At 31.4% G+C, this 18,670-nt stretch overlaps 3 protein-coding genes and 1 long non-coding RNA gene across 6 annotated transcripts in view; 2 read left to right on the top strand and 2 right to left on the bottom strand.

Moving 5' to 3' along the window:
• LOC102671877 (pro-resilin-like) overlaps window positions 1–1,712 on the top strand; it is a 2,381-nt gene extending 669 nt beyond the window's left edge. The window contains 1 exon segment of the mRNA XM_031515177.1: window positions 1–1,712. This exon segment is cut by the window's left edge and continues 3 nt beyond it. Coding sequence (XP_031371037.1) covers window positions 1–411 — 411 coding nt within the window. The 3' untranslated portion in view covers window positions 412–1,712.
• LOC116186806 lies at window positions 875–6,173 on the bottom strand. Its single transcript, XR_004151845.1, has 2 exons — window positions 5,919–6,173; window positions 875–3,625 (listed from the first exon to the last, which is right to left on the bottom strand). It is a non-coding gene; the product is annotated as an uncharacterized LOC116186806 (long non-coding RNA).
• A 206-nt stretch (window positions 6,174–6,379) lies between these two features.
• On the bottom strand, window positions 6,380–9,745 carry LOC102671997 (immediate early response 3-interacting protein 1). The gene is made up of 4 exons (XM_006609534.2): window positions 9,248–9,745; window positions 6,979–7,179; window positions 6,664–6,765; window positions 6,380–6,593 (listed from the first exon to the last, which is right to left on the bottom strand). The coding sequence occupies exons 2-4, from the start codon at window positions 7,067–7,069 to the stop codon at window positions 6,538–6,540; spliced, it is 249 nt and encodes an 82-aa protein (XP_006609597.1). The 5' UTR covers window positions 7,070–7,179; window positions 9,248–9,745; the 3' UTR covers window positions 6,380–6,537.
• On the top strand, window positions 9,584–18,573 carry LOC102672134 (6-phosphofructo-2-kinase/fructose-2,6-bisphosphatase-like). 3 transcript variants are annotated; one of them, XM_006609535.2, is made up of 6 exons: window positions 9,584–10,751; window positions 14,964–15,128; window positions 15,677–15,846; window positions 16,561–16,944; window positions 17,399–17,668; window positions 18,012–18,573. In XM_006609535.2, exons 1-6 carry the CDS (start codon window positions 10,544–10,546, stop codon window positions 18,438–18,440), a joined length of 1,626 nt encoding a protein of 541 aa, XP_006609598.1. In that variant the 5' UTR covers window positions 9,584–10,543; the 3' UTR covers window positions 18,441–18,573. The 3 variants fall into 3 exon arrangements, with proteins under 3 accessions (XP_006609598.1, XP_031371035.1, XP_006609599.1); XM_031515175.1 differs by lacking the exon at window positions 9,584–10,751 and adding an exon at window positions 13,104–13,146; XM_006609536.2 differs by lacking the exon at window positions 9,584–10,751 and adding an exon at window positions 14,046–14,336.
• Window positions 18,574–18,670: the final 97 nt, after the last annotated feature.

The following is an 18,670-nucleotide window of genomic DNA, read 5'->3' as shown; positions in this document are numbered from 1 at the left end:
GGCGGCGGCGGTGGCGGTTTCTTGCACGGCGGGGGTGGATATACCTCGGTGTCCACCGGCTATCAAACCAGCGAGGGAGCATCCATCGACGGCGCGTTGCTCGAACAGATCCGTCAGATCCTGCTGAGGGAAGAGCAGAACAGCGGATTCGGAGGAGGCATCGGCGGTGGTTACGCTCCTAGCTCGAGCTATGGCGCCCCATCCTCCCAATACGGCGTGCCAAGCTCATCCTACGGTGTACCGAGTTACCAGACCCGCGTGGTAGGCATCGATCTCGATGGAATCAGGCAGGCCATCCAGGTGGCCCAGTTCAACCAAGTGAGCCAAGCGCCTGGCGGCTATCCAAGCGGCCCGAGCGGAAGCTACGGAGTACCGAGCAGACCAAGCGGTAGCTACGGTGCACCGTACTAAATGCGGATCATCGGACTATACAAATGCAGATTGGATGATGGGAGAGTGAGAGAGAGAGAGAAAGAAGGAGCGAAAGGGAGAGAGCGAGTGGAGACACCGCGTCGACCACCGCGATTATCTTCCGAGCTGAAAATATTCCATCAACGAAAGCAAGAAGGAAGACGATTGAGGAGCCGATCAAGGAGAACCAGGATTACCACACAGTCGATCGATAGTAAGATATTTTTTCCAAACGAGATTCTTCCCCAAAAACCTTCCGCTCGGAAGATGGTCGTAAGACGGATAAATCGTTAAGAAGAATATTAGAAGATAGAAAGATAGATCCTATTTTCGAACACGAATATCGTGGTCGTTCGACGTTGTCAGGATTCTCAAGGGGGAGAAATAAAAGGAGGAAAATAAGATCACAAAGGATAGTACGTACAAGGTAACATCGAGCAGGGATTCCAAAGGATCCTGTTTCGTTGAAATCAAATCGTCGTCGCTTCAACGGGCCACGATCCTCGAAGGAATCGCGGGCGTGCGTGCTAAAGGGCAAGTACGAAAGCTCCAGATCTTTGGCTCGTTGAGGAATAAAAGGTCGTCGCTTCAACGGGTCAGGGCTCGTGGAGTGAACTTGAAACGGTTCGAACGACCGGCTGCTAGATTTAACGATCCGAGAGTCGACGGGGTGTCGTTTTCTTATCGTACCAAAATCATCGTCGTCGCGGTCGGATCCACGAGGGATCTAACGTATCAAGTGATAAAAACGAGCTGTCGCAAAAAAAGAAAAAAGAAAAAAGAAAAAAAAAAAGAGAGAAAAGAAAAGAAAAAAAAAGAGAAACAAATTATTATAGAAAACGATCTCAAAAGAGATTCAATGTTACCACCATTCGTTATGACTTCGAAATGGTACATAGCCGTGGTGCCGGAGCCGAAGTCGAAGCCGTGATCGGCGCATAGAAGCGCCTTGTAAATACAATTTACACGCTTTCCACAGCGTACGCTACGTCATCCAAGAGTACGAGGAGGAACTGAACGCCTACGTCATCGAATCTGGCCTAACAGTTATTCCAAGAAAGATCAATGATGCCTAACGTATTGGACAATTAAAAAAAGAAAAAAAAGGAAAAAGAGAAAAAAGGGATCAAAAGAAAATGAAAATCGAGAAACGTAGCGGACGCTGACACGAATATACACGTAAACACACAGATACATTATATTTTTTATATGTCTTAAACGCTACTCCTTAACCACGCATTTTTTTATACTTGTATAAAGGCTTTTTTGTAGAAAAAAATAAAAAAAAACGTCGCCACCGTTGAAACAACCATCTGTGTTCAATTTCGTCTTCGCGTACTTCTCTCCAACTCTTCTCTCCAGCTCTCGTCGTTCTTTCCTTATTCTTAATTTCTCTTTCCCTTCGACCGATCTCTCTTCTCTTCTTTCGAATCTTACGACTTGGATCTTTATTCTAGGTCCCGATCCACTCGTGACCCCTGGGTGTTCGCCCGCAGCTACGTGAATATTCCTCCTCCTTTAAAGACGATCAATTTTTCTTTTCCTTTTTGTCCATCGGCCGCCTTTCTCCTTTCACTGCACCGATCAGAACCAACGGTTCAGCCCCTCCTCCCTTCCCGAGGGGCACACGAGCTTCTCCAACCTGGACATGACGTCAATTCTCACGACCAGCGTTTAACAGATGCTCGCAAAGCAGGCCGAAGAAGTCTGGACACCGGTCAGGGATTCGAAAGTGGTTTCGCCTCGCTATTCTACTCGCCTCGCGAGTTCTTCAACATTTTACGTACTCTCAATTTAACGTCATTAAATGTATTTTTCGAGAAGTAAAATAATCGACCGGTATCTCGAAAGCGAAATTAATAAAATTCCATTGCAGATGGAAATTCCGCACGATGGAAAATGCGTTATCAAAAATTACCGGAAACTTTTATACATGCGATTCAATATAATATACAACTATAATGGAAACGTTTAAAGGATGAGTAATGAGTTGTGATACGCCGCATTAAATCGCTTACGTGTGTTTAGATTTCATTGTTTATGCAATCGGTACACGTAACAGATTTATTAAGTCAGCTGAGAATTCATGAGAATTTCCTTCATTGGAGAAGCTCATCGTCCCTGCCTTATGAGATTTATATCGTGTAACGAGAGGAATGGACGATGCATCTATTAAGATACATTCTAGTTGAAAGTATAATTCAAATCGATAATAATATTTGAATAGAAAATTCTGACTATGTTCGAAGTAATCTCGATTCGATCGAGTTCGTTGTAAATCAAGTAATTAGAAATTGAGTAATCAGAGCAAGCAGAATTGAGTAATCAACCAGCATCTCACAATGCGAGGCTAGTGCAATTAAACACACTATGATGATGAAGAATATATCGCAAACCCTATATTAGAGTTAAATTAAATCATTACGCTGGGATGTTTCTCTCTATTTTGCATTATTAATTTTTTCGCGCTTAATCTTGCAGACTTTGCGCAAGAGAAATATAATGCATTTTTCAGAAATCAAATCAAGCAAATATTTGATGATTTGGAAGATATTATAGACAATGAAAAATTAATATCGAAAGAGCGGAAGTTGTTGAACAAGAAAAGAGAAGATATCGCTTCTATCTAATCTATTCTCTCGTAGAATCTTTCCTCGCGATTTGTAGCAATCGAAACATCAGCTTTGTTACTAAGCTGTCGTTTTTTATGCTCGGCCATCTGGTTCCTCGCAAGAAAAAATTTCAGTTGCACGTTTTGATATGATGTGCAATTGTTAAATAATCAAAATTATCCTCTCTATTTTGACGCCATTGTCTTTTTATAATTCACAAAGAAATATTCGAATTCGAGAAAGTATTATTTTTTCGCTAACCATGAGAAAATCGAAATATCAATTTCGATTCAGCCATTCTAGAAAGACTTACGTATTCTTCGTACCACGTACGAAGTCCAGGGAAAGTGCGACGCCTCTTCCAGGGATGGCGAGGTCGAGAAAGGGGAAAGGAGAGAAGAAGAGGAACTGTGAGATTCTCCGTGAAATTTTGTAAGAGCTGTACATAATCCATAAACGTGCCTGCTAGGCAGAAGCCGTGCGAAAGGAAGAAAAACGCGCACGCAACGAGATCCATCCATGCTCCAGTTCAAACTTGTAGGGTGAGATTACATGCCCCAAGGATTCTTTTTTTCAAAATCACAGTTACGTAAAACGTTTACCTAAATGATAAAGAAGAAAATTTATATATTAAAATTTCAAACATGTAATATATATATATATATATCTAAACTATATTCAACTCAGAATATTTAAATGAGTGAAAATATTCGTATACTTTCAAGCATACAATTTTTGTCTCTTGCGATATACATTTTGCTTTCTTAAAACAAATATTTCTCATTAAGTTTAATTATTTTATTTTTTCAAAATTTACAATGAACTTTTTCCACGAAGAAGGCGTAATCATACGATCTATCAACGGCAAAGAAGTCGCGGCGTGTGAAAGGAGAGAAAAACGCGAGCATGGTGACGCACAATGCGATCCACTCGGCCAATTATGGGAAGAGGATTTGTCGAGCTCGTAAAACGTGCACATTTACAATGGTCCTGCTCGTTGTTTTACTTTCGCTAATCCCGTTTCCGCGACACAAGTTTTTCAGTTGATGCCAATTGCTTAACATACGGGTCCTGTTCTCATTAATGTGCGGATGGACGAGTTCTTTTTATTTTTTTCTAATCTGTTCGAGTATGTCGTGTTTTATAATTATGGGACTAGATAAGAATTATTGGCTGATTAGTCACATTCTTCATTTATTTAATTATGTTTGAAACTAGCAAAATTTCATTTGGTAAAAAAAAAAAAAAAAAAACCAGGAATTCATTATGAAAAAAATTTCACAAATATCCCTTTTTTCTTTCTTATCTTTATTGGCGCCAATTATTTCTGATATCATAAACACGACTGATTAAAATTATTCCATCATAATCCACTGAAAGAAGTATTTATTTTTATAAATGGTTAGTTAAAGATACATTTTATCATATTTTTATAGTCTAATAAAAAACAGTAGATCGTATTGTACTTCATTCTTTATCTTATTTCATTAAATTTCTACATTTAAATATCATTCTGCTCAATTTTTTAATTCAAATGATTTGACTTGATGAAGTTAATCAATTTGACTTCTGCGTACTTTATCTTACTTTATCTAATAATTGATTAAATATTTTTAAATATGATAATGTATGTACTGAGTATATTCAATGTTCTTCGACAAACGAAGGATAATCGTTATATAAGAAATTTGTATTCCATGAAAAATCAAAACCTACATGTGTGAATCCACACGGCTAATAGCGGAGAATCGAACAGCTTCGGCCATTCGTGAAAAAAATGAGAAAAGAAGGAAAGACGAACTCTCCAATGAGAATCTACAGTTATGTAAGTCGATAAGTATTGGACGAAGGAGTCGGGAATGCAGTTTGCAATTGCAACTGTGGAAAGTACACGGGGTAAAAAAGCGGTGCAATTTTAAGAGGGGTCCATGTGTGCCCAGAAATTGTGCAAATTGGTTGATTGCACAAGCGCGTGTATCACCTTTGCAACTATTGCGGTGAAAGAAATCAAACAGAAATAACTAATTTTTTATAATATTGCCTTAAGATTTCCGTTCGAAACTACCGCGAACGCATCCAAGATTAATCGTCGGTGTAAATTAAACGCAATGAAAATTGAAATGATTGGAATTTATTTATCATTTCTAATGTAAGATTAAGCAGACACGAACAAATGAATTTCCGTGATGATTTAACATATTCATTGGATTTATTTAAAATGTGATAAATATAAATATTCATATTTTAAGATAAGTCGTGAAAAAATTATACTCGCTTTTTAAAAATAGAATTTAAATAAAAAAAAATATAGAATATGATACGTTTTAAATGCGATTAAAATTAAGACGTCACGACAAATGATAGAATGTAAAGTCGACGTGACACTTGTTCATTGATTGCATGGAGATACTTCTACCCTGAGAAAGCGAAGAAGGGGAGAAAGTTACGAGAAAATTATCGGTTTCTCGCGCGCGCGCGTGCACCATTACATCGTCTGTAAATATAGAAGATGAACATGGCCAACTACTTGAATCTTCCATAACATCGAATATAATTTATAATTCATTTGTAGTTTGATTTATGATTTTTATGGTTATCCGTAGCAAAAAGAAATGTACCGGAAGTTCATGTACCGATGTCAATGTACCGATAATCTACCAATAATCTAGCGTTTGAGATTAAATTTCTCTTATTTTTTTTATGAAGGATAAAGTATTAATCGGTTAATTAAGAAAACAAAACATTTACAATATAAGATTCTAACAAATAGTTTAAGTAAATAGAATTAAAATAAATATTTCTTGTATTTAACTTTTAATAATCATTTCTTTTAACGTAAGTAGTTTTTAATTACTTATTGTACAGCAATAAAATGGTTGAAATTATGCAACTTACGGTATACGTCGAAATCACATGATGAACTTCTTTTTATAGACTTGTTGATGTTGTGTTTTGCTAGTTGATGTATGTTTATTTGTAGTTATTGGCGAAACGAAGGAAACAGATGTTGTTTAATGTAAGTGGAACAGGAACTGTTGGATCATATGGAAAAATAATGATTTAAAAAATTCGAAATAATTTGTTTTAAATGAATATTAAAATATGTAAATATGTATACTCTGATATGATAAAAAATTGAATATATATTATTGTATTATCTTGTGCAGAAAAATTTTTTATCCTTATCTTTATGATTAAAAATAAAAATAAAGTAAAAATAAAAAGAGATAATTAATGATATAAATAAATAGTTGATATTTCACGATATAATATAAAAGAATAACGATATAATATAAAAGAATAATATAAGAACGTTCGTAGAAATGAAAAGAAATATTGTTACATTTTTAAAATAGTTGCATTATAAAAATATTTAAGAATGTATTATAATTAGAATCATTTTACTTATTAATGCAGCGTTAAAAATAAAAGAATTTAATTGTTCATTTATGTACATCACGCTTTGACTTTTCACTGTGCATTGTCCTCTTATTTACACCATCAATTGTTTCTTTCAACCAAGCACCAGTTTCACAATTATTGTTATGATATTTAAAAATATCAATGGAACTGTAACAAAGAACACATTATACATTTAAATTAATCATAAAATTCATTCCAAATAATTTTTTATTAATACCTCGTGCTACCGTTCGTATCGATTTAATAAGATTTAAAATTTGTGATTTAGCTGTAGCAGTTTCTCCAAAACCTTGAACATTTTGCCATGATGCCCAGCCAACTAATAAAAAATTTAAAATAAAAGATTAAAGAAATATTAAAGTAAACAAAAACAGTAAGTAAATACATATATATTATATATTTATCTATAATAAAATATAAGTACAAAATGTAACCTAACCAACAAATTTTTTCATTCAACATTTATAAATTTAAAAATGTAATAGGAACAAATAAATAAATTAAAATATAATATAATTATAAAATTATATACCTTTCGCAAGAAATCTCTCTTCGTTCAAAATACAGACCGCATTCAAACATAACACGGTTACCTCGAAAAGTGCCCACAACGTGAACGCCATGTTATATCGGTACGATAAATATTTTCTATGTAGCGCCACGAGATGGCAGACGAGTACAACTTCATATATCGATTCAAAATTGATTTGCCATCTTTAGTCTCTATCAGAAACTAAAAAGCAATGGAGTTACATAAAAAATTCAAATTAAGAATCATTCTTATTTTATTAAAATATGTTTATATATAATTTCTAATTTTATTGACTTATGTCATATCAATTTAAACTATTTGAAGTGCTAAGAATTAATGAAATTAGATCATTTTAAATTTTTTGATAATTTTTAATAAATGCTTCCAGATGGTTTTAATGGTTCTAAAGTGATCTTCAAAAGAATCGTTCAACTTTACAAATTGTCAGTGCGTTAATACAACGAATTGTTAGGGGCATTATTCTATTTATAATAATTGACCGACAAGGCACACCTTCTTGGCAGTAACGCTTTTGGAACGAGGATCCTCTAAACCGAAGTACTGTTTCTAGATGATTCGACATTCTCTTCTCAATTGAGTTAACATTTCATATGTGTCTATTTAGTTATAAAGAGCTTAGATTTTATTTTATTCCCGATCGTTCATGACCTTTTCATTATTTTATCACATAATATTCGTAGCATATGTATATCACGTGCAAGCAAAATTTGTGAATCTAAGTAAGAAGTCTGATATTATTTGACATAAATAAAGAAAAATCGGAATTTTTGATTTTCATGACTCGTGTCATGAATGTTACGACGCAATTTTTTTTTGCTTTGAATAAACAAAAATTTAAACAAATATTTATTATTAAATTTAAATTAAAAATAAATTAAATTAAATTAACTAAATTATATTAAATAATAAAAAAATAATAAATTATTATATTTATATTAATATTTATATTAATAATTTAATATTATTTATGTAATTATATTGTATATAATTGTATATAATTATTGTATATATATGTATTATATATTTAATAAATTATACAATAATGAAAAAAAGAAATCAATCTATTTGTGGGAATTATATATGAATCAGAATTTTCAAAAGTCTGAAATTCGGAAAAGTTTTGGATACAAGTTTGGATACAAAAATCAATAATTTCAAAAAAATAAAAGATTTTATAAATATACAATAAACGTTTTATTTAGTAAATGGAAAATATAGGAAATTTGCAATTAATAATAATAATTTGCAATTAATAAAGTAATATTTTTTTAACAATGACGAATTCAAAACGATGATTCAACATTTCTTAATATAATAAAATTTTATGAACGAAATGAATAACCAAATAAAATTATATATTAATTGAAAAGTTTCAAATAAATCACAAAATATTTATCACTGATACATATGTGATTTATTTTCTTGGAAATATTATACAAATCATCAAACGATAAAAGTTTTATATTTATATAAAACTTTTTCGAAAGTAAAACAATAATAAAAATTATAATTAAATATATGCAACGAATTCAAAAAAATTACATGATTCAATGCATGAACAATTTCCACGATTCATATCGTATTAAAACGTAATGGTTTGACAATAATGACGTTAAATATACTATATCTGATCGCTCGTGTTCATTATATATCATCGAGAAAAAATGGAAGAAATAAATATGGACTTTGTTCTGTTAACAGCAAAGGAAAAGAGAGGGTCGATCTATGAACGATTCCGACATTAGATAATAATTAGGATGATAATAATATCATTAAAATAGTCACGTAATTGCATCGTAATAGACAAAACTTATTAAGTTTTTCGCTTTTCTATAAACAAGCGTCATTTATTATTACAATTTTGTTTTCGATTCAAACGAACCGCATAATATGTCATCTGTATCTGCTTTGCATGCAATAAATAATAACCAACAGTGGCGACAAACTGTCGTCTAAGAAACATGAGCAAATGTTTAAACCATAGAATTAAGAATTATTAAGAATTACGTGACATGTTACGGTAATAATTTATGAGCCATAACGTTCAACAATTGAGAGGGGCAAAGGGAATGTTCTGGTAACAATTCATTTCAACCGAAAACAATTCTAATTGACTTTTTAAGAATGATTTATCTTGTCATCGTTTTGAAAAATTAATATGATCATGTATCCAATTTGTTAATTTTTAATATAAAATCTTTTTTTATTATAAAATCTAAATAAAATTAGAAAATAAATATAAACATACCTGAGGAAAGTTACAACGACTATTCATATTCGATGGAATAATTTGTTTGTTCATTCTAGATGATTTTAATGTAAAAAAAATGCACTATTCAAAAAAATATCACTAAATATCTTCATATTTTTGTTAATTTTGATTAATTTTTTCAGAAAATTATTTGGAAAAATCACTTTGACAAAAGTTATTCTGTCTAATAAATATTAAAGTTTTGTCAGTAAACGTGAATACATCCGACATATGCTCAACATGATTGCCACACAAAAGTGGAGGGGTCAACGTATTTCTGATTGGTTAGTTTCAACAGAGAGCCTACCGAGTCCGGGTCGATGTTGCTAAAAGCTGCAGCAAGTCAAGGAACACCAGTCATTGAAACCTCGTCGTCTTGAGTAGAGATAACGTTTTCACGTCTCATAAAAATCATTTCTATTTCGTTTTCACTTCGATTTTTAAACATTTTCTTCGTTGTTCACACTATATACGCAACTGTGAGACATCAGGCAGATTTCCAACATACGGTATTAAATATATATCGAAGAATTGCACAACATAAAAATATCGCTAGTTATATTCGAAAGTTTTGGTGGATAAAATTAAAAGAAAGCAAATTTCAAAATTGATTCAACCAGTGTCCAAATATAACTACGTTGTTTTGGGTGGAAAAGGAAAAAAGAAAGAACAAAAGGGTGAGATATATTTTACAATATAAATATACCTAAATTGAAGACGGTAGAGGAGACGAAAGGGGACACCGGCGTACAAGAGGACGGTGAAGCAGCACCGTGACTATGTAAACTACTAACAAATACTTGTGGCAGCGCGTGCGCACAGCCGAGCACATTCTTTAGTAACAATACGAAACAACGAAATAGCAACGTGATAAAAAAATTGCTGACAATAAAACGATTAGGTAAATCAAGGGTACATAGAGGGTTACTAAAAAAAGTAAAAAAAAGCGGAGAACTGGGCTTTTCTTCAAACAAAGACAAAGAAGCACGCAAACTGGCTCCGGAGGTGAGGATCAAGCAAATTGGAATGAGGGAGGACTTGTTGTCCATAATCCGGCACACAAGCAGCGATCATTTTTCGGAAGAACTTTAGCCTAAAAGAAAACGGCAGAAGAAATAAAAAGAAAACTAGCAATAGGCCATTGTTTACGAGTATTCTATACAAATAGAGGGCTCTCGCTCGCTGGATATTTCAAGTAAAAGTGTTGCCAGGATTTCATTCATCTTTGTTATTGTCTACTTACTGGCCTTTCACCGTGAGAAGAAGCAATAAATCTAAATCTTTTGTCGTGTTATGCCCTGGGTCGTTACCTGTTTTGACCTGTTGGCACCGATTCTTGGTTATTGTCTGGCCATAAGAAAATTAGCACTGCAAGCCGGAATTTTTCAGGAAGAGAATAATAAATCAATCATACGACAGGCAGCTAATTCATCCAATACGTCGAAGAAAAACTCGTTGAGCAGTGAGACCATGGCTCCGAGTGCTGAGGAACAACGTCAAGGTAAAATGATTAAATGGAACACTAGTAATATAAGTTTCTTCTTGTTGGTATTATTTACTCGTGTCACGTTCGATAGATTATTCAATAGCATTTTGAATCTTATTGCGAAATATTTGAAAAGAACGTAGTTTTCTCATCGCGAAAACATTAAGTTGCATATAAAAAGGCAATTGCATATATATAAATGTAAATTTAACAAAAAGTTTCTGAATATGATATTTAATTTTATTATTTGTTTATTCGATATTTTTCTACATAAATTTTATATATCATATTTGTTTTCATGTTTTTTTCTTAGAATCAGTTTCTTTTTTATTTTTTAGAAAATTAAATTATAATTTCACAAAACTGAGTTCTGCATTAAATTAGATTCCGCTATAAATAAGACGCAATAAATAGATATTCATGGCGACTATCCGAAATTCGCTTGACAAATAAAAATTCTTGATGTTTAACAAATAATTCATACAATAGATAAATGTAATGTATTTTTCATTAAAAAACTAAAAGAATAAAAGAAATATTTACAATTGCCTTTTGCAATTATCATTTTATTTCATTTTATTTCATTTTATTAAGATGTTCAAATAATTAAGATCTTTTTATGTATGTATGGATAATTAATATCTCATCTTTTTTGTCATTTATTATTACTCAATCAATCATGCTTTCAAAGAGGCGTTTCTGCGTTGTACAGTCGATTCCCTTAATCTTTGTTTTAATAACGATAAATTTTATATCAATAAAAAAAATGTAATTGGCATGAGAAAAAATGAAGGCTACCAGCAATAAGAAAAATAAATGAACAAATCATATCGAGAAAATCGATTATCGCTCATATCATTGTACTTGATCATTTATTTGTATTCAAAGAAAAATAGAATTTTTTTACATTTATCTAAGTTTTTTTTAAAAATTTTATGGTTTTTGGAATAAATCAGACTAATATTTTTAAAATTTTGAAACAAATACGATATATCTTCATTGCAATTATATATACAATTATATAAAATCATATTTAAATTCAATAAAACAAATTTTCTGTTAAATATTTTAAATGATCTAGTAATATATTCTAGTAAATTCTAATATATTCTAGTATATTGTAGTAAATATTAAAATTTAATATATCAGAATGAAATCCAAAGGTCTATAAAAAATGATAATAATGAATTATTAGCATTTGCAATAAAATAAATTAACAATAGATACTAAACACATGTATTGAATGATGAAGTAAATCAATAAAACAAAATCCTCGTGTCTTTGATATTTAGATAATTATTGTAACATCAAGTAGATGTCAAATATATTTTAAGACATGCGATTAATATTTTAATCTAATCTAATAGAGCCGGTGATACGATAGAAACAACAATTTTTATTAATATTTTAAAGAACGTAAAAATTCGTTAGAGATTAACCTCGTAACAAAGCGTGAAAGGATTAAACATGGAAGGGGTAGAAAGAGAAAGAAACGAAAGGAAAAATCTCGTCAAGGATATTCCATGGGGAGATATTAAAGTCGCTTTTGAAATGAGAAAATATTGTATACACATCATTGTAAGTTTCATGCTAATAATCCTAAAAGCATCACGATCAAGGGTGTGCCATAAATTGTTACCTTTGTGTATAGCTATATAGTCATGCATTGTGGTTAAGCCAATTATACTGTCCTTGCAAATGCATACGATATGTAAGTAAATACTAAAGGCAAAATACATAATTGCTGATAGTCAATTATGAAAGTCCGTATCATATCGTAAAATGTTTTACATTTAGTTGACGCAAATGTTTCTTATCTTGAACTTGTTACGGTTGTTCCAATTCTTTATCAAATGATTTTCTCTTCTTTTTATCATGCTGCTTAAGTCATCGTACGATGTTTTAAGGATATCTAGCTCGTATGAATTTTTTAAAACAATGATGATTTTTTTCCTTTCAAAAAAATCGTTAAAGTCCTGGATACATGTATATACCAATACGCGTGGGTAGTTCATATTGCATTGCCCGTTCTGATGCAACGAACAAAGTTTCCTACACCAAGCCGATTATCGATTTTCCGCCACTGACCTCGTTTATATCCTGCGTATGAAACTTGTATAAGAGTAAAAGTATACAAAGAAATAATATAATATAAAGAATGAAATGGACAAAAAAAATCTATTTTTAAATATTAATTTTATCGAAAAATTCTTATTTATCGTCTATTAATTCGAATTATTATTAGTTCAATATTATTTCACAAATATAATATAATTTTTTATCATTAATATTTGCATTTACAGGTGTGTACTTGCATTAAAATGAATAACGCGATGACTATACGGATAAGGACACGCATGTGCGTCCGACATGATTTGAATAATGAATCGAATAACGATAGAAGTCTCAGGTCAACGCACCAACTATTAAACTTCTTATTTCATGATTATTCTCGATGTAAAACACATCGTGCGATATACTCGAGCAACCGTATCGATTGACTATCGTATAGATTTATAATCTCATATATGTAACACTTGATGTTTCATTTTGAATTATGAAACAATGTATTAGATCATACGATCATTGGTGTCGAAAAAACATCCGTTTTCTATAGACGCGTTTTGTATTTCAATATTGATTGTAATGAATCGTTTTAAATAGGTAACAAAAAACATGAACTCTTTGATCCCGAGATTAAGATATAAGTAATTAATACAACTTTGTTAATATTATCTAAGCTAAAAAATACAAACATATAAGTAAAAATTAATCACATATGATAAAATTGTTTCATGGCATATATATTTTCGTTTTAATAATAAAAATCTATCGTATATTTGTTAAATTAATTTGCAAAAAATTGATCATTTTTGTAAATTTCGATTTTTTTATTTAAGAACAAATTGAATTATATATTGAAAGTATAATTATCATGTATCTATTTAATATTTTTTTTATGAAATGAGATAATATTTTTTTGCCCGTTTTTTGCCACATTGATTTCTTTATGTTATAAACATTGGGTTAATAATAACAATAATAATAATTTCCAGAAATTTTTATATTTATTTTTGTACATGAACTTTAATTCATTTTATATTTCTAACATTTTGTGTACTATATATAGATAGATATTATTATTATTATTATTATTATTATTATTATTATGTACTATATATAAATAGATAGATAAGTTATATTTCAAGATTTAAATTCTATTTTTAAACTTATTTTCTTTATGCTCATGAAACAATTAGAACGTTTATATTATAATAATTGAATAAAAGAGCTTAATCAGAATATTGAAGATATGGAAAACAGAATTACCTTTGAAATTAATAATGTAAAAGCAACGGCAATGAAAATGCAGCCAAAAGTACTCGTGCAACGAGAATTCTAAATATAAAATTCACTAACGTTGGCAATGTGGGAACTAATACGAAGGCAATCAGTACTTGTTCGTAATTCGCACGCTTACGAGTTGTTCACTAATAGCATTTACCATTATCGATACCATTTAACATTATCGATTCAATACTAGTTTAAAATCGAAGATTAAACGACATTATAATATACTGTAAAACATGTGTATGATCGGTAAGGATTATTTTCGTATTTTTTTTCGACTAATCAATAGTGAAAGGGATCTTGATCCGAATGAAACATAGCTTGTGTTAATTGAATAATATGCAATTTCATTGAATGTAAAATTCATGATTTATTTTGTTCCATGAAAGATTGAATATTTTATGAAACAAAACATTTTAATATTTTTATAAAAGAAAAAGGAAAAGAAATACTTTGAAAAACGAAATTTATAAATCTCATTTCAAAATACATAATACAATAATTTATTTCTTAAATATTGTCACAATATTATAATTCGATTCGGTGAATACACGTCACAAGCGTGCTTAGTGATCATTCAAATAGTGGCTGGTTAGTTTGGAACAATGCCAGCTCTATCATTGTTAGTTTGGTGCATATCTTAAAGTGGATCATTGTATATAAAAACGAGTAACTTACACATGTAAAAAATTTAAAATCATATGTCTATTTTAATCGTATACGATCGTTAATTTTATAACTAGTATATATTTTTGTATCCACTTTCGTTTCATAAAGAATATTTAATAAATCACGATAGCGATACATGAATTGATTGACGAAAATATATAATTATATAATAACTGGCAATTTATCATTTTTTTCTGTTATTTTCAGAACCTAACAAGGATAAAATCAATATAAGGACGCAGGGAATAATGAAATCCCCGCGTAAATTTGCAGGAGTTGTGATAGCAATGTGTGGTTTACCAGGTCGTGGAAAAAGCCAAGTTGCTCAATGTCTTTCGCGTAGGCTCAACTGGAATGGCGATTCCACCAAAAGTAAGTAATACCTTTGTTTGTTATCAATACTTGATAAAGAAATATATGCATACATTTACAAGAATTCGCACTTTTGCAATATTTCTAATTTATTTTCAATTATTCCTATTTTTTCTAATTGTTTTAATGATTCTTTTTTTTTTCTTTCATTAACGATTATTCATAGATATAAATATACATAGTTAACTATTTATCCTCTTTATTTCCATATTTTAGCATATTTATAAAATATCGATTTTTATATCATAAGCAAACAGTTCACGTGATCAAATGTTTATGACATATGACTTGTTATGAAATAACGAATGTATTAAGAATTTTTTGACTCCATTTTCATAACAAAGTATTTCATAACATACTTTTCCTCAAGCTTTTCATTATCTACTGTTATACAGAAAGATATCATTTTTAAATCTGGAAGTCTAAATTGGGATAATACTTATTAATAATATTTTCATCATCATAACTTATCTTTTGAAAAAAATTTTATGAGAATAATCGAAAAATCTAATTATTATATTAAAAAAATATATTTTTTTTATTTCCAGTAATGAGTGTCAGCGACTACCGGAGAAAAAGATTGGAACCATACGGTGAAGCAGTGTCGCATGAGCTATTTCGTCCTGATCATACTGCGAATACAGCATTAAGAGCATTGGCCCAACGAGACGCAATGCATGACTGTGCCGCGTGGCTCACAGCCGGGAATTCCGTAGCTGTAAGCATCATCGAGAAAATTAAACATTTGCCAGAAGATTGGCGAAAGCTTGAAATTTGAATCGCGCCTTGAGATGAATCCAGTGTCGAGATTTGAACGAAAACACGCGCGGTTGCATCCAATATGAAGCAATTGAAACAAATCCAGTCATTGCATGCTTGACAGGAAGGAAAAATATAGTTGATTTTTTTTCTCATCGAAATAAGACGAGCAAGAATTGTCGCAAACAAATATAAATATTCTTACACTAACGATGGACAACGTGATAAGACAGAAGCCGGTCGTACCAGTCTACCTTTCTCCTAGTAAAATCAAATCTTGTCCTACGAGTTTTGCTTGCTTAATATACTATACTTTTTTAAACTAACGTTTTATGATAGAAATCGTATTGGCGTAGAAGATAGCTTAAAATCATTCCATTATTTACATATTGTATATTTTAAAGATAGTGAAGAAGTAAATACATAACATGTTTTCCATATTGATAAAAATAATGTATTCTAAACCGAATCGAACATATATAAATTTGTAATTAATTGAATATTTTTCAAGCGAATACTTTTTCCTAAATATAAAACAAAGAAAAACATTAGAAGAAACGTTCATTGAAATTGAAGAAAATTGAATTCGATTGCGAATAGTATTGATACAAATATATTAATAAAATATATTAATATAATAAAATAATATTAATTAAGAATTTTTCTTTTGAAGATCCTGGACGCCACACTGGTAACACGAGCGCAGCGCGCCGAGATCTTCGATTATTTTTCTGGACAACTTGGTTATCGTGTCCTTTTCATCGAATGTATCTGCGACGATCCGATCGTTCTGGAAAGAAATTACAAGGACATATTGCGATATAGCGCCGACTATGCTGGCATGGATCCGGTACGAGCTGAGGAAGATTTACGCCTCAAAGTAGCTCATTATATTAAATCTTACGAGCCGATGGACGAGAAGACGTATCCTCGAATCCGTATCGATACTGGTAGCATGGACATCGAGACTTGCAAGGTGTCAGGCCATGTGGAGTCAAACGTACTTGGATATCTTGGAAGTGTCACGGTCAAACCGCATACTCTTTATTTCTCTCGGGTTGGTAATCGATTAAATTTTATACTTGATTTTAGAAACGTTCGAATCTATGATACTGTTTTACAAAGTAAACATTTAAAGACATGGTTATTTTTAATCATACATAATAAGGCGCATTGCCATATTGAGTCAGGTAATGGTGCTTGTAATCATTGAATGGATTAATATACGTAAATAAACACTTCATTTTTAACGATATAATTTCATAATAAAGTTTGATATATAATTAAAACGCGCTTTGTGTTTTCAGGATTACGATATCTTATCAAAATCTGATGCTTAATATGATTATCTACAGGAATTTATACTATTCTTATCTCATTGATTTTATTGCCATTTTATTTTTTTCTTTTTGATGTCATTACATTTTAATTACAATATTATTTATAACGTTTTTCTTGAATTATTGAATTATACGAATGGCAAAAAAAAATAGAAGTCTTCTCAATTACAGCACGGCGAAAGCGAGTTCAACGTATTGGGTAAAGTCGGTGGCGATGCAGTATTGAGCACACGTGGCGAAAGATATGCGCAAGCATTGGCTACAAAGTTCAATGCTATGCGAATTCCTGATTTGCGCGTATTAACCAGTCGTCTTCGAAGGACTATCGCGACTGCACGTGGAGTAGAAGCACCTCAAGAACACGTAGCGGCACTTAACGAGCTCCACGCTGGTATCTGTGAAGGTCTTTCTTACGAGGAGATGCAAGAGCATTATCCGCAGGTAATTCGAGATCTGAAACGAGTTTCAAGACATTCTGAAACATTTTTACAATTTGTATTTAATGCAAATTTCAATAGCCTTAATGAAAACTGAAAATTTCTTTGGATTAACTCTCTTAATCAGTCTCTTTTTTATTTTATATAATTTAAATATATATTATATATAAGTAAAAAGTACTTATATCTATTTCTTGAAAAGATAAATTTCTAAGACTTAATCCAAAGAACCGTTTGAAATAATTAACGTTTAACTTTCTGAAACTTTCATGTAGTAGAAAGTTTAAGATAATTCAAATTTACATAATCTTTCACATCTATTGAAAATCGATTCTTTCAATTCACAGGAATTTGCATGGCGCGATCAGGACAAGCTGCGCTATCGTTATCCATGGGGAGAAAGTTACATAGATGCGATGCAACGTGTAGAACCGGTAATTGCTGAATTGCAGAGATCTGACAATGTCTTAGTGGTTTCCCACCAAGCTATTCTGCGTTGCATTATCGGTTTCTTCATGGATAAGAAGCCAGAAGAGCTGCCTTACATGGAAGTACCATTGCATACTATCATCCGAGTTAGCAGCCAAGGTTATAATTACACGCTCGAATTTTTCAAGCTACCAATCGAGTGCGTGAATACTACCCGTGTCAAGCCGAATAATTGTAGCGCTGATAGAAGCGCGGATGATGCTCTGATAACAGTCCCACCACATTTCGATATACCGGATCCTTGGAGAAATCCTGGCAGTGGACCTACTCTCGTCCAGCAACACTGAGAAACCGCACGACGATCCACGATCTCGTCGAAAATTCGATCTCTGTTCGGTTGCAATTTCAGATTTTAATAGGAATATTTTGAAATTTTGGTTAAATTTAGATAGAATGGGGATTAAAATTGAAATATTATACAAAAAAATTGAGAATAATTTTAGAATGTATGTATATCGTTTTAAGGTATCTTATCGTTTTAATTTAAATTAATCCAGTAAGGTCAATTGATATATTT

Source organism: Apis dorsata, unplaced genomic scaffold, assembly GCF_000469605.1.
Source record: "Apis dorsata unplaced genomic scaffold, Apis dorsata 1.3 scaffold_58, whole genome shotgun sequence".
NCBI lineage: Eukaryota > Metazoa > Arthropoda > Insecta > Hymenoptera > Apidae > Apis > Apis dorsata.
The sequence above is the reverse complement of the archived record's forward strand: the minus strand, read 5'-3'. Positions and strand labels throughout refer to the sequence as shown.